At 44.9% G+C, this 15,460-nt stretch overlaps 1 protein-coding gene across 1 annotated transcript; it reads right to left on the bottom strand.

Annotated features, from left to right (window-relative positions):
* Nucleotides 1–5,613: 5,613 nt before the first annotated feature.
* LOC139541537 (uncharacterized) lies at nucleotides 5,614–10,985 on the bottom strand. The gene is made up of 3 exons (XM_071346288.1): nucleotides 10,272–10,985; nucleotides 7,520–7,619; nucleotides 5,614–6,766 (listed from the first exon to the last, which is right to left on the bottom strand). Exons 1-3 carry the CDS (start codon nucleotides 10,632–10,634, stop codon nucleotides 5,931–5,933), a joined length of 1,299 nt encoding a protein of 432 aa, XP_071202389.1. The 5' UTR covers nucleotides 10,635–10,985; the 3' UTR covers nucleotides 5,614–5,930.
* Between the last annotated feature and the right edge of the window lie 4,475 nt (nucleotides 10,986–15,460).

Genomic DNA, 15,460 nt, shown 5'->3' with positions numbered 1-15,460 from the left:
ACCCATCATGAATGTATCCGTGTTTATTAAATGTTGTATTACGCTGCTTTGCTCAGGCCTGCAGTGAACCCTGTTAGAAATCTGTTTGTGCAATATCATTACAAGTAACCATATACTAGGTGTAGAACGGTGGAGGCTGCTGAGGGGACAACGGCTCATAATAAGGACCGGAACGTAGCGAATGGAATGGCAGCAAACACCTGGAAACCATGGAAACTATGTGTTTGATGTATTTGATACCATTCCACTGATTCCGCTCCAGTCATTACCATGAGCCCGTTCTCCCCAATTAAGGTGCCACCAACCTCCTGTGGTATTGAGTGATATATTAATCCCTGCCTATATGTACATGTCTACCTCTAGTACTCCAGTATCCCTGCACAATGTAAATGTGGTACTGGCACTGACCTGTATATAGCATCCTCTCTTATTTCTTGTTTTATACATTTTATTTTATTAGTTATACTATTTTGATATTGAATACTGACTGCACTGTTAGGAAGGGCTTGCAAGCTAAGCGTTTCACTGTTCGTGTTATGTGACAAATAAAATGTGGAACTTAAAAATATATTGAATAATTGATGTTGAATGTGGTCAGTCAGTTGGAGCATAGAGAATGAGTGGGTTTCTCTAGATCTATAGGCTTGAATTAATATGGATCTAGCTACTCATAGGCCCATGAAGGTTATCTGTCAAAACATAGACTTACCATCAAATTAGAGGAACAATTTATTTTCAAAGAGAAATCAGCCTAGCTCTGTGTGACACACTATGAGCATCAGTTAAAGCTTCATTCACCTTATCGTCTGGTGTTTCTAACGGCAGTCAGAATAGACGGCTGGAATAGGGAGGCCTGTTTGATCTCTGTGAATGATTCTAACACATGCTGCACAGAAACCCGAGACGCATAATAACAGCCTTTTATTGGCACTATATTGTCACAGCTATTAGAGTAACTTATATTTCAGACTGTAACCCCTCCCTGGTTTTCCTCTCTCTCTCTCTGCTGGTGTTCTCTGTGAGTGGAGGTTAGTTATGTTAGCTATGGTTAGGCTAGCTATGTCTGTAAAGCTAATCCCATGTGGTAAATAGCTTTTAAATAGCCTGCTGTTATTGGCAGGTGAGGGGCAGCTGCATTGACCACAGTAAAGCTTAGGGTTTAGCTCAGCGGGCTAACACAGTCTTGTGGCATGAAAGATACCTGGATTCAAACTCCAATCAGTCTTATACAGTACATTTTCTCATACAATACTACATCTTGCCTTGCTTCACCCTGACAGCCCTTCCCCAGCACCCCACCCCCCAGCTCTCTGCCTCTGCCAGCTGTTATTCCCCAGAGGTCTCGTAACTCAACATCAAAACAGTTTTATAACTCCCCCACTTTTCCCCTTTTACGAGCTTGTCCCCTGTGGAAATCAATCATTTTTAAGAGGGTGCCAATAAGTTAGGATAGGGGCTTTACAGACAAACATCCAGATAACATTGTGGTGGGTTGCCAGGACTGGGAATAAGTAAGACATGTTGTTGGTGTGGGTTACTGTGGGGTAAAATCAGAACCAGGCTGGGTAAATATCATGCTAATGGTTCACAGGGTGGAGGACCAGGGCTATTTTCAGTGCTGTTATTGCTGCCACCCTCGGCCCATAAAGTTCCTGAACTCTCCTGGCTGGGCTGGCATGCCTTGGCCCTGATATGATACGAAGGGTGAAGGGGTGAATGTTGAGGCTGGGGTGGGCTATGAAGGTTAAAGTTGGATCCACAGCTCAGCATGGAGGGGATGAGGCAGGAATATCCTCTCACCTATTCGTTGCAGTAAGTAATTTATAATTAAACGCAAACAGAACGCCCTTGAGTCACATGTGGCTGTCATTGGTGATGTAGTGGTGCTTGACCTTATTGTTACATGAGATGAAGGAGACGGTCATTGTCCAATTGAGAATGCATCATCATCATCATCACCATAATCATCATTGTTATCTTCATTACTGCTCATGCCCCAGCAGCAGCTCACAGCCCTTGGCCCTATTGGCCTATGAGGCAGAAAGGGGCTGAGAGAGGCAGGCTGACAGAGGAGAGGTTGTGGTTGTTTGGTTTCTAATATTGCAGAGGTAGGGCTCCAGCGGCCAAGCCAGCCCTTGTGACAGTAACAGTATTGCTGTACAGCTACAACTGTGGGCACCAGAGGCTTTTGGCTGTTCATTGACCTGAGAAGACAGTGGCAGGAGAGGGGAGTTCCACACACAACCCAAGTGGATAAAAAATCCCCGACCGGGGAGATGGAAGTGGGGGGAGGGAGGGAGAGAACTCTATATGGCCTGTTTCTAAAGTTATGAAATGTCTATTCCGCAGTGGCTGTCTCAGTTACACAGCCTGTCTATTACTGAGTCTCCTGTTTGAGCTTCTGTAAGTGTTATGTGGGGTGGTTAGCCCAAACCCAAATGTTGTATATTAGGAGAGGCTGAAAGTCGAGCCCAGCGGCTTGTTATTTGTGAAGGTCCTGCTCCTGCTAAGTTTGTAGGGACAAATCATATTCCTGAGAAATACGGTGACTATTTTACTGTAGTTTCAGTATCTGTTACACTGTTTGGTTACTGACCGACTACGTTTCTGTTGCTGTGTTATTCCATATTGGAAATACTATACTGTGTTGTATGTGACTATGTTGACAATAAGTTGTGTGTGTATTGTATTGTATTCTATTGAAGTACAATCTGATGTGCTAGCTGTGTTATAGTCTGAGGCAGGTGACACCATACAACTAAACGTTTCTGATTCCCTTTCACCTTCTGTGGTGTGAACTGGCCAAAGTCTAAAGAACAGGGCAGGGTGCAGAACAGGGCAGGGCTGGGGAACAGGGCAGGGCGAGGGCCGGAGAACAGGGCAGGGCGAGGGCTGGGGAAGAGGGCAGGGCGAGGGCCGGGGAACAGGACAGGGTGAGGGCTGGGGAACAGGGCAGGGCGAGAGCCGGGGAACAGGGCAGGGCCAGGGCTGGGGAACAGGGCAGGGCGAGGGCCGGGGAACAGGGCAGGGCCAGGGCTGGGGAACAGGGCAGGGTGAGGGCTGGGGAACAGGGCAGGGTGAGGGCTGGGGAACAGGGCAGGGTGAGGGCTGGGGAACAGGGCGGGGCCAGGGCTGGGGAACAGGGCAGGGCGAGGGCTGGGGAACAGGGCAGGGCGAGGGCTGAGGAACCCAGAGAATCCCACAGTCAGAGGAGCTGTATCCTGGCAGCCGGATCAAAGAGCCTCCCTGTGGGCCCTTATACTAAAGGTGCTGATGCCCTGTCAGGGGAGCTCAGACGCTGATATCTACATTAGGCTACACTAACATGGTGGGCCAGTGGCTTCACGCTCGGCACAGCGCTAGGCCAGCAGGGTAAATAAACCTGTGGAGGCTGGGGTTAGAGAGAGGCTTGGTCTGTGTTTGAAATAACAGGTCGGTCAGGTTTTGCAATAAGCCAAGCAGCGGTGTGTTTACTAAAGGAAGCAGAGCTGAAGGGCCAAAGCAAGCGTTTTAAAACCATCTGTGAAATGAATATTGCTGAAATGGAAATGAGGTATAAGCGGGCGGAGAGAAAGTTGTTTTGTAGAGCTGATATAAATCTGACGCCGTGTTAAAACCAGCAGCTAACTGCTCTGTCAGGTATTCTACCCCGTCCAATACTGTCCGCATGGGCACACACACACATGCACAGACAGATACACACACTCACCCACCCGCCTTACGGTTTTCCCAACAAAGAAACATTTTAATAAACTGGTGATAGGAAGCCAATTCAGACCTTTCCAAAGAGCAGACAGACACCTAGGGAACAATACACTAATCTTTCTGTCCCACACAATCCTAATGACAAATGGGACACGACTAGCATTCTGAGCGATGTCACAATCTATTAAGACCACAGAAGGCCGTTCTAAAGAAGCCTCAAAATGGAATGTGCCAATGGAAGAATGAGTCGTTCCCTCCGCTTTGTGAGAGGAAAAATGTATTTATATCCAACGTATTCTTCTTCACACGAGTCATTATCTCAGTGAGGAGTGCTTGTCTACCCCAGAGAGAATGGTCATTTCTGCCCTTCATATGGTCTTAATATGACTAAATCCACGTTGATAGACTTCTATTAAGACACAGACACTGTTCTGTCTGTCGGTAGTACTGGCAGGCACACCTCCTCTCTTCTGTTCAGAGCCTACTGTTTATGAAAGGCCTGAGAGGGAAAAGAGAGAGAAAGGCCTATCTTTCTGCATTCCGGACAAAGACAGGAGCAGTGTGCTATCACCTGTGCTGACGCCACACAGTCCACAGTTGTCAAAACGATCTGTCTTTCTTCTCGCCCAGATTACCACGGAGGATAGGAATGAGAGAGAGAAGACAACACAGTGGAGGATACAGATCAACTGCGGGTTCAAACGAACTCCAGTGGCGTCAAGCTTGGCCTACAATAAAGAACAATGTTGCCTAGGTAACCAGAAGTCCCCACAAGAATAGTAAACAAAACAACAATTTGACCAACTGGGGATATTTTGTTAGTCCCCACAAGGTCAAATGCTATTTCTAAGGGGTTAAGAATAGGATTTTGAATGGAACTGAATTGTGTGTCCCCACAAGGTTAGTTATACAAGACTGTGTGTGTGTGTGTGTACGTGTGTTCGGGGTGCCATTATTGTGTGGGTGTGTGTGTGTGTGTGTGTGTGTGTGTGTGTGTGTGTGTGTGTGTGTGTGTGTGTGTGTGATGCAATTCTTTGGTATTTATATATTTGATGGCATTTATTAGAGAGCACTATGAAAGTGTTCAACAGGCTTGGAGGTGTTTCTCTTTGGTTTCTAATGTTCTCTCCCTCTCTCTCTCTCTGTCTTTCTCTCTCTCTCAGAGAGCTGCAGGCCACCAGCCTACCCATGTACTCCTATGTACTCTGTTCTCTCTCTTTCTCAGAGAGCTGCAGGCCACCAGCCTACCCATGTACTCCTATGTACTCTGTTCTCTCTCTTTCTCAGAGAGCTGCAGGCCACCAGCCTACCCATGTACTCCTATGTACTCTGTTCTCTCTCTCTCTGAGAGCAGCAGGCCACCAGCCTACCCATGTACTCCTATGTACTCTGTTATCTATCTCTCAGAGAGCTGCAGGCCACCAGCCTACCCATGTACTCCTATGTACTCTGTTCTCTCTCTCTCAGAGAGCTGCAGGCCACCAGCCTACCCATGTACTCCTTTCTTTCTTTGTTTTCTTTAGAATGAAAGGGATTTTTGAACACCAAAGAGTTTATTTTGACAGCGTTAACCCTGTGAGGGAGGACAGGAGCCGGCAGTGTGGATACCGTGTTCGAGGATATACAACGCGCACCGTGCAGCAGTTCAGGAGCTGACCTCTCTACTTTCACCTTTTTAAATTATTTTTACGTGTGAAAGCATTCTAAAAGTATCTTCTGAATTATTTAAATGTGATAGTGTTAGTTATTTTACAGTTACCTTAGCCAAGGGAGTATAGCACATACAACAGTATACTAATACATTAATATGACACATGAAACAGTTTTTTTTAAGTTAAAGGAAGTTTGCGGTTAGAAAAAGAAAAAGCACAATGATATGGGAATACAAACTGGAGATTATACAACACGTTACATTGTATATACATGTCTAGTTTATTGCTTTCAAAATACAATATCTTACAATCCTTTGAAAAATGCTGAGCAATTTATAAAACTAACTAATGTATAACTGTATAACATTTCAAAATAGATTTGGGTATAAATATTCCCCTAGTTACAAATTTTACAACCAGTGTTGATATAGAAAATGCACTTCTGAAAAGAAATATTGGCACACTTAGAGTAAAGTGCTACCAAAATATTTTTAACACCTACATTCCACTGTTTTAGATATAGCATAGACACCCCTTTTTTCTTGCTAGCTAACAATTATTACCAAGAGTTCTTCAAGCCCTCAGCAGTGACTCCACTGAGAAGGGTAATGGCTGCCTCACCACTGTGGGTTTCACTGAGTTGATCTGAGGCCTGTCATGATGCCTAGTCCCCCCTGCTGACCAGTCCTTGGGTGGGAGGAGGTGCGGTTCTATGCTGTGCCTATATGGTTGTTCCTCTCTCTGAAACACATGCTTAGGCTCAGAGGGAGAGTCAGAGTGTGTGAGGGCTGTTTTTGGCATGCCGAACTTTGGAGCCGTTGGATCGTCTTTTACCCTTTTTGGCGTGGTCTTATCCCTGTCCAGATCAGCTGAGCCTTCAGAATTACTACTCCCGCTCTGTTGGAGTTGTAGTGAGGGCAGGAGTGACGGCTCTTGACAGGTCTCCCTCTTCCTGGAACACTTCCAGCTCTCTAGTGCTCTCTCCCTGGCTCGCTCCATGGGTTCCAGAATTACAGAGTTAGAGTTACACTGTGACATGAACTGACCATAGCCATAACCGATCTCTGCTGTGGATCGGGCCTTGACCTCTTCCTGGTAGCAGTGGAAGTCACACTCATACAGCACAGGGCCCGGTTTGTATTTGTGCACAGGCACGTAGGTGGCCACCCCGGGGTCCTTCTGTGGGCAGCAGTGGTGGAGGGAAGAGGGCAGCCCTGCCAGGGCAGGGTGGTGAAGCAGGGTGAGACCTGATAGGTCCTCCAGCTCTCTCTGTCTCAGCTCCCTCTCCAGCATCACACTCTCCAGCTCCTTATCAGCAAAAGCCCTCCTTTTCCTCATCCGGGCACTGACAGAGGAGAAGTGACCTCGCTTGGACCAGGGTCCGTCCTCATTCAATGGGGGTTTGTAGCCTATAGGGAAGTAAACAAGACTGATGTCATTTACCTGCCTAATGATTAATGATACACTCTTAGAAAAAAGAGTTCCAAAAGGGTTCTGCGGCTGTCCCCATAGGATAACCTTTTTTGGTTCATGTAGAACCCTTTTTGGTTCCAGGTAGAACTCTTGGGTTCCATGTAGAACCCTTTCCACAGAGGGTTCTACATGGAACCCAAAAGGGTTCTACCTCAATCAATCAATCAAATGTATTTATAAAGCTCTTTTTACATCAGCAGATGTCACAAAGTGCTATACAGAAACCCAACCTAGAACCAAAAGGGCTTCTTCCAAGGGTTCTCTTATGGGGACAGCCGTAGAAACCTTTCTGGTTATAGATAGCACTTTTTGTTCTCAGAGTGTACCTGAGAACACGTTCTGTTTTAACATAATCACTTCAAAGTTTATTTAGGTAAATTAAGTCAAAATTCATAAAGGCAAAGTAGATGCTCTAAACACAGCTATGATGGCATGGCCTAGTGTGTTTACACGTTCATGTGCTTACTCAGGGGAAAGTAGAAGAAACACAACCTCAAAACAACGTTGTCCCTCCCAACCGCTCGCTGGTAAACACAATGTGTAATTCCATATCCTCTCATTTGCATAATTTGTATTACCCCAGGTGTGTCACTGATACTCTCTGAGATACTCTTGAAGTATATAGGTGCACTGGTGTATCACTCATACCTTCTAAGATACTCTTAGCTGGAATTATAGGACATACATACCCTCTAAGATACTCTTAGCTAGGATGCTAGGTGCTCTGGTGTAGCGTTGATACGCTGTGCGAGCTAATGGTGCGGCTGTTCCTCTGACCCCTTTTTTACCCTGCAGAGGAATGGGGAGAGATAACATACATTGAAATATATTTACATGTGCATTAACCCCACGCTGTAAAAAAAAAAAGAGTTGTTTCAACTAATTATTATTATCAAGTAGCTTGTTCCACAGACTTTTTTAGTTTACTCAACTTTCGATCAAAGTGTGACCTGACCTTTTATTTTTTAGTTGGCCCAAATGCACAATGTGCATTTGGCCCACCTTGCCCCACCTTGAGAAAACTTAGGCAAAAAAACAGTCAACTTAAAATGTTGTGTTTGCTCAACTTGTCTCATATGTTCATATAATTCTTATTTGGGCATCTTCACTAAAAAAGGCTGTGGAACTAGTTACTCACACGGTGCTTTTGACATACAATGTTTTCAACTGACATATTTGACACACGTTCACATACATGATTACATTGTGCATGTTCATTTATACAGTTCATCACCTGGGATTTGAACTCACAATCTGCTTGGTTCATGGCATACCAATTTCCCTGCTAAACCACCATGTCTGTGTCAATTACTGATTTCACCTGTATTGCTACACTTCAAAGTACATTCACTTCAAAGTACATATATTTGATTGATCATAGTGATTCAGGAGTATCATTAAAACAGGTTAATATACCTCACCAACATTAGACAACTAGACAGAAAGCCCTCAAATTGCTGAAATAAGTCAATAAGTCAATGATGAGGGAATAGTCAGATTAAGTGATAATTGACACAGACATGGTGGAGTAGGAGGAAGAATGGCGTGAACCAAATGGTTGTGAGTTCAGATCCCAGGTGAGGACATTTTAAATTACAGTTACTGCATAAATGAACATGCACAATCTATTCATGCATGTCAAAGTGTGTAACATATGTCAATTGAAAACATTGTATGTTAGAAGCACTATTTTCATGTGTATAACCAGTTCCACAGTCTTTTTAGTTAAGATGCTCAAATATTTATTTCTAGTTGAAAGAACATATGAGTTGAGCAAACAGATTGTTTTAAGTTGACTGAAGTTTTGCCCAATTCTTTAAAAGTTGGAGCTAAGTTTGGGCCAGCAAAAACAGATTGGGTAACACTTTGACCAAAAACTTTAGTAAACTACAAAAGTCTGTTACTTAATAATAATTAGTTGAAACAACGAAATAAAATGTAGAGCATGGGGAAATTATGATGGAATAATATATTACAATAAACCAGGTATGTAAGTACAGTCTTAACCTCTGTAATGTATTGTAGGCTACTGCATGAAGTTGCTAGTTTGTTACAGAATAATTACAAATGAGTTTCCTGATGTAAGGCCTACAATTTCTATGATAAAATGCTTGTGAGTGTAAACAAATTAGTTTCATGAGTGGAATAACTAAATCTATACTGAACAAAAATATAAACGCAACATGTAAAGTCCATGTTTCATGAGCTGAAATAAAAGATCCCAGAAATGTTCCATACACACAAAATGCTTATTCCTCAAAAATGTTGTGGACAAATTCGTTTACATCCCTGTTAGTAAGTGTTTCTCTTTTGCCAAGATAATCCATCCACCTGACAGGTGTGGCATATCAAGAAGCTGATTAAAAAGCATGATCATTACACAGGTACACCTTCTGCTAGGGACACTAAAAGGCCACAAAAAAAAAATCAGTTTTGCCACAACACAATGCCACAGATGTCTCAAGTTTTTAGGGAGCGTGCAATTGGAATGCTGACTGCAGGAATGTTCACCAGAGCTGTTGCCAGAGAATTTAATGTTAATTTTTCTACAATAGCCACCTCCAACGTTGTTTTGGAGAATTTGGCAGTACGTCCAACCGGCCTCACATCCACAGACCACGTGTAACCATGCCAGCCAAGGACCTCCACTTCCGGCTTCTTCGCCTGCGGGATCGTCTGAGACCAGCCACCCGGACAGCTGATGAAACTGAGAAGTATTTTTGTCTGTAATAAAGCCCCTTTGTGGGGGAAAACTAATTCTGATTGGCTGGGCTTGGCTCCCCAGTGTGTGGCTCTGGCTCCCCAGTCTGTGGGCCTATGCCCTCCCAGGCCCACCCATGGCTGCGCCCCTGCACGGTCATGTGAAATCCATAGATTAGGGCCTAATTTATTTATTTCAATTGACTGATTTCTTTATATGAAATGTACTGTAACTCAGTAAAATCATTGAAATTGTTGCATGTTGCATTTGTATTTATGTTCAGTATAAATAAAACAAATATAACAGGAAAACATAACCTATCCAGAAATGTAAAGCAAAAACAGCCTATGTTTTTTTCAGGGAATATGGAACAATATTGTTCTTGTTTTCATCATCACAAAAGTTAAAGAGCAATGCATATGAATCTGCTTAGTCACACACTATCTAAGAGAATATATAAATCATAGGCAACTTTTTTTTACATAGATTAGGACAATTAATTGTTCTCTTGTTTCAATTTCCACAATTCTCTATCAGAGCAAATGTAGACAAAAAGGAATAGGTGCATGACGCACATGAGTTAGTCATCATATCTGACCTGTATTAACCTGTAATTACATAATCATTGACTGACACAAGTTACAAAACATTTACATACAGCATTTAGGCCTACATGATATGATAATTATCTTTCTTAAATGATATCCTGCCAGTAAAAGTCGGATGTCCCTGACACTCACCTCTGTCGCCTGCTGTCTCCGCAGGGCGACTTGCGCAGCCATCACCCGCTGCCGCTCCACCACGAGCACACAGTTCGCGCACTGGCAGTCACGCCAGCGACAGAAGCGCTTGTGGCCTTTGAGACAAGACACGACGCCGTGGTTCCGACAGCGGGCGCATTTGGGACTGCGGGTCGACTTGCGCGGCGTCTGCAGCGAATGCTGTTCCGTGACCACCTTCGATCCTTTCTCCGCGCCGCCGTGCCGCTCCTCGGGCAGGCATCCGTCGAGACTTTCCACATCAATCTCCTCATCAAATTCGAGTTTCAGAGCATTAAGCGTGGTCGTCTCTAGCTGTAGGCCTCTTTCCAATTGAGTGGACATCTAAGAGAAATTCCTTCCACGCTGTTGCAGTGCTGTATTCCCCACTTTAAAAGTTGTTAAGTTGTTGAAGCGCACCGTTCCGTTTGGCTGAACAGAACAGTCACTCTGTGAGCAGGGAGACGAGACTTTTGAAACCGCCAGACTTCTGAAATGAAGCTCCCAGCTGTTCTCTGACATTCGACAGAGTTTTCCCCGAGAACGGAGGCGAGGCGCACACACTGCGCTCCTGACTGGTGAGATGAGACACAACGTGGTAGGATATGTTCGCTCACAGTACAGCCTGCATGTAGCCTGTCAACCTGCCTTTAACACCTTCAGACACCACACCACATTTTTATTGGACGTCCAACTGTGCGAATCTCTAGACATCTTCAACGTCATCAGTGTTACATTTAATGCAGGTTAACTCCTCCTGTTCACATTTGGAACGTTTCAACAGCGCGCGCACTTGTCAGTAACTTGTCACTCATATCAGTAAATTTAGCTAGCTTATTTTCCTAATTAGTTGTTCTTAGTGTTCCCTATATCAATCTAAACATGTACTAATTTTTGAACAATTCTGTGACTCAATATGAGTAAATTGTAGGTCCAAACCGTCCAAAACAAATATGGAATGTAATGTTGATAACTACACCCCTTTTTTAATTGATATGATACAGACACACCATGTAGCGCTGGGCCAGTAACCGGAAGGTTGCTGGATCGAATCCCCGAGCTGACAAGGTAAAAATATGTCGTTCTGCCCCTGAACAAGGCAGTTAACCCACTGTTCCCCGGTAGGCCGTCATTGTAAATAAGAATTTGTTCTTAACTGACTTGCCTAGTTTAAAAAAAGGTTAAATTTAAAACATTTTAAAAACATAAATAGTTAAATGAAGCGTAAATGAAACAGTGTAATGCATTAGGCCTGCTCTTGACACAGGTGAGGAGGACGGTAAAACTATTTCCACACCAAGGTGAGTTTAGACATGAGAGAGAAACGAGGCGAAATGTGATTTTTTTACACATTGCACGGCACAGCACGCGCCTCAGGGAGCAGAGTTATATTTGGAGAGCATGGCTTCACCACAGACAGAGCTGAGGGGAAAGTGAAACAAATTATATTTTCCCATTTACCTGGCAGTTCTCTTTACTCCCTCACAGTCATAAATGCTCTTGAATTATTCAGGTTTTTGGCCGAAGTTGAGTTCAGAATATTCTCAATGTTTCTTTTAATTCCTGTGCATAAAACTGAACCACTTTACTGAGACCAATGATTCCTCTTAAAAATACATTATAGCCTATGTCTCATGGGTATTGTAGAATATGTTTGGCAATAATATAGACATAGACATCAATATTCAATTACTAACATTTTCAACCTGACATTTTCAACATCTCCCTGTCCGTCTGTAATACCAACATGTTTTAAGCAGACCACCATTGTCCCTGTGCCCAAGGAAGCGAAGGTAACCTGCCTAAATGACTACCGACCCGTAGCACTCACGTCTGTAGCCATGAAGTGCTTTGAAAAGCTGGTCATGGCTCACATCAACACCATTATCCCAGAAACCCTAGACCCACTCCAATTTGCATACCGCCCTAACAGATCCACAGATGATGCAATCTCTATTGCACTCCACACTGCCCTTTCCCACCTGGACAAAAGGAACACCTATATGAGAATGTGATTCATTGACTACATCTCAGCGTTCAACACCATAGTGCCCTCAAAGCTCATCAATAAGCTAAGGACCCTGGGACTCAACACCTCCCTCTGCAACTGGATCCTGGACTTCCTGGCGGGCCGCCCCCAGGTGGTAAGGGTAGGTAACAACACATCCGACACGCTGATCCTCAACACAGGGGCCCTTCAGGTGGGCGTGCTCAGTCCACTCCTCTACTCCCTGTTCACTCATGACTGCACAACTTTAACACCATCATTAAGTTTGCCGATGACACAATAGTGGTAGGCCTGATCACAGACAACGACGAGACAGCCTATAGGGAGGAGGTCAGAGACCTGGCTGTGTGGTGCCAGGACAACAGCCTCTCCATCAATGTGATCAAGACAAAGGAGATATTTGTGGACTACAGGAAAAAGAGGACTGAGCACGCCCCATTCTCATTGACGGGGCTGTAGTGGAGCAGGTTGAGAGCTTCAAGTTCCTTGGTGTCCACATTACCAACAAACTAACAAGCACACCAAGACAGTACCTATTCCCCAGAACCTATTCCCCTTCAGGAGACTGAAATTATTTGGCATGGGTCCTCAGATCCTCAAAAGGTTCTACAGCTGCACCATTGAGAGCATCCTGACTGGTTGCATCACTGACTTGTATGGCAACTGCCCGGCCTCCGACCGCAAGGCACTACAGAGAGTAGTGCATACGGCCCAGTACAGCACTGGGGCAAAGCTTCCTGCTATCCAAGGCCTCTATACCAGCCCCCCCCCCCCCCCCCCCCCCCTCTTTTACACCGCTGCTACTCTCTGTTGTTATCATCTATGCATAGTCACTTTAATAACTCCACCTACTTGTACATATTACCTCAATTACCTCGACTAACCGGTACCCCCGCACATTGACTCTGTACCGGTACCCCCTGTATATAGCCTTGCTATTGTTATTTTACTGCTGCTCTTTAATTACTTGTTACTTGTATTTCTTATTCATATTTTGTATTTATTTATTATAATTGTTTAAAAAAAATGGTTTAACTGCACTGTTGGTTAGGGTCTCGTAAGTAAGCATTTCACTGTAAGGTCTCTCCCTCTCCCTCTCCCTCTCCCTCTCCCTCTCCCTCTCCCTCTCCCTCTCCCTCTCCCTCTCCCTCTCCCTCTCCCACTCCCTCTCCCTCTCCCAGGTCTGAGCGCTCACTCACAGGAAGGGAGTGTTACATAGGTGAGATAGCACAGCAACAGACTCCTCAGTCCACAGGTCAGAATGTTGAGAGAACAATCAGTCCACACCTTCCAGAGAACCTGCAGCATAGAGAGACTGTAATGCTGTCACTCACACATGCCTCACCTGAACAACTTGTCCTATGGATGTATATGGTTTCTTCAAAGTGAAGAGCTCTATCGCCACACTGACTGGGCTTGTGTACAGGGGAGAGAACATCAGCACTGCTGAATACCACCATGAGGACCAAGAGAGGGCATGAGAGGTGTGCACCCTGGTGGTCATAGTAAGCCACTACACCCTGTGTAGTTGTTACATTGGTCTATGGAGAAGAGTATCTGCCTGTCCCAAATCACAACCTATCCCTTTCCCTTTAACCCCTTGATGATAGCATGTGTAAAAGGTCTGGTTATGTATAAGCACTGGTAAAGATTCCACAGTATTTCTTACACCCTACAAATCTGCAAACATTGAAAGGTTAGTGCCAATGGAGGGGAAGGGATCTAGTTGGGACCATCTGTCTGTGCCAAGGGAGGGGAATGGATCTAATTGGGACCGTCTGTCTGTGCCAAGGGAGGGGAAGGGATCTAGTTGGGACCGTCTGTCTGTGCCAAGGGAGGGGAATGGATCTAATTGGGACCGTCTGTCAGTGCCAAGGGAGGGGAATGGATCTAATTGGGACCGTCTGTCTGTGCCAAGGGAGGGGAAGGGATCTAGTTGGGACCGTCTGTCTGTGCCAAGGGAGGGGAAGGGATCTAATTGGGACCGTCTGTCTGTGCCAAGGGAGGGGAAGGGATCTAATTGGGACCGTCTGTCTGTGCCAAGGGAGGGGAAGGGATCTAATTGGGACCGTCTGTCTGTGCCAAGGGAGGGGAAGGGATCTAATTGGGACCGTCTGTCTGTGCCAAGGGAGGGGAAGGGATCTAATTGGGACCGTCTGTCTGTGCCAAGGGAGGGGAATGGATCTAATTGGGACCGTCTGTCAGTGCCAAGGGAGGGGAATGGATCTAATTGGGACCGTCTGTCTGTGTTTAAATCAAACCTTTTCAGTAACACTCCAATGTTAGCCTGCCTCTACTTCGAAGCTGCTGATCTACTGAGAGGAATATTCACTGACAATGGAGCTCCAATATTGACAAAACTATAAGAGGCGACTAAGCACCAATTAATACAAGCTATTAAGCAAGTAAAAAGACATGGCCACGAAGCTGCCGCATCAATCGAAACAGAGCTTGATGGCCAGTCGTTTCATTTCGGATGATTCATGAACAATTCTATTTAACAATGCCTCCCCTATGTGCTAAGCTTTTTCTTCTTCAGATTGACTTCATCACATTAGGTACTATGGTGTGATGGTTAGCACCTAGGTCTCTCTGCATATAAATTGGATGAAAATTCATTGGCCAGAGGATGACAGACTGAGATCTGTACTACATATGAGATGAGCTGGAGTTCGCCCAGCCTAGTGTCGTTTACCAAAGTTCAATCAGGTATTGGTGTGAATGCTCATTTAACTTCATCCAGGAAGCATAACATAATTCACTCTGTTTCCTATTCTAGGGGCATAGTGGGAATGAATACACACGTATCATCATCAGCATAGCGTCTCGTTTCTCCTCTTTCCTATTAGCCACGTGCAGAATGGCATTCACCTATTGACCCTATAGCCCATAAGCACGGCACCGTTATGCACATTCCTCACGCTTGATGTTTAACCTATGGGCTCACTTTTGCAGTTATCACCTTCCTCTTTCTCAACCAATGGGGCGTAAGTCTTGGGATGTATTTCTATGTCAACGTATCTTCTCTCACTTGCTGTTTTTCAGCAACAGTTTTCAACAACCATTCAACCTCCCCACCACCACCAGCTATAATACCCTTAAGGCTTAAGGCTCGTCATTGGAACTCCTTTACCCCAACGGGGGGGAGGGGGGGGGGGGGGGC

The sequence above is a fragment of the Salvelinus alpinus genome, chromosome 16 (assembly GCF_045679555.1).
Source record: "Salvelinus alpinus chromosome 16, SLU_Salpinus.1, whole genome shotgun sequence".
Lineage (NCBI taxonomy): Eukaryota > Metazoa > Chordata > Actinopteri > Salmoniformes > Salmonidae > Salvelinus > Salvelinus alpinus.
Note: the sequence above shows the minus strand (reverse complement) of the source record. Positions and strands in the feature narration are given on the sequence as shown.

Coding starts and splice junctions, on each gene's coding strand:
- LOC139541537 (XM_071346288.1), bottom strand. CDS start 10,634: ATGTCCACTCAATTGGAAAGAGGCCTACAGCTAGAGACGACCACGCTT. Junction 7,620..10,271: donor GGAGACAGCAGGCGACAGAG/GTGAGTGTCAGG, acceptor ATTCCTCTGCAG/GGTAAAAAAGGGGTCAGAGG. Junction 6,767..7,519: donor AGCTAAGAGTATCTTAGAGG/GTATGTATGTCC, acceptor ACTTCCCTATAG/GCTACAAACCCCCATTGAAT.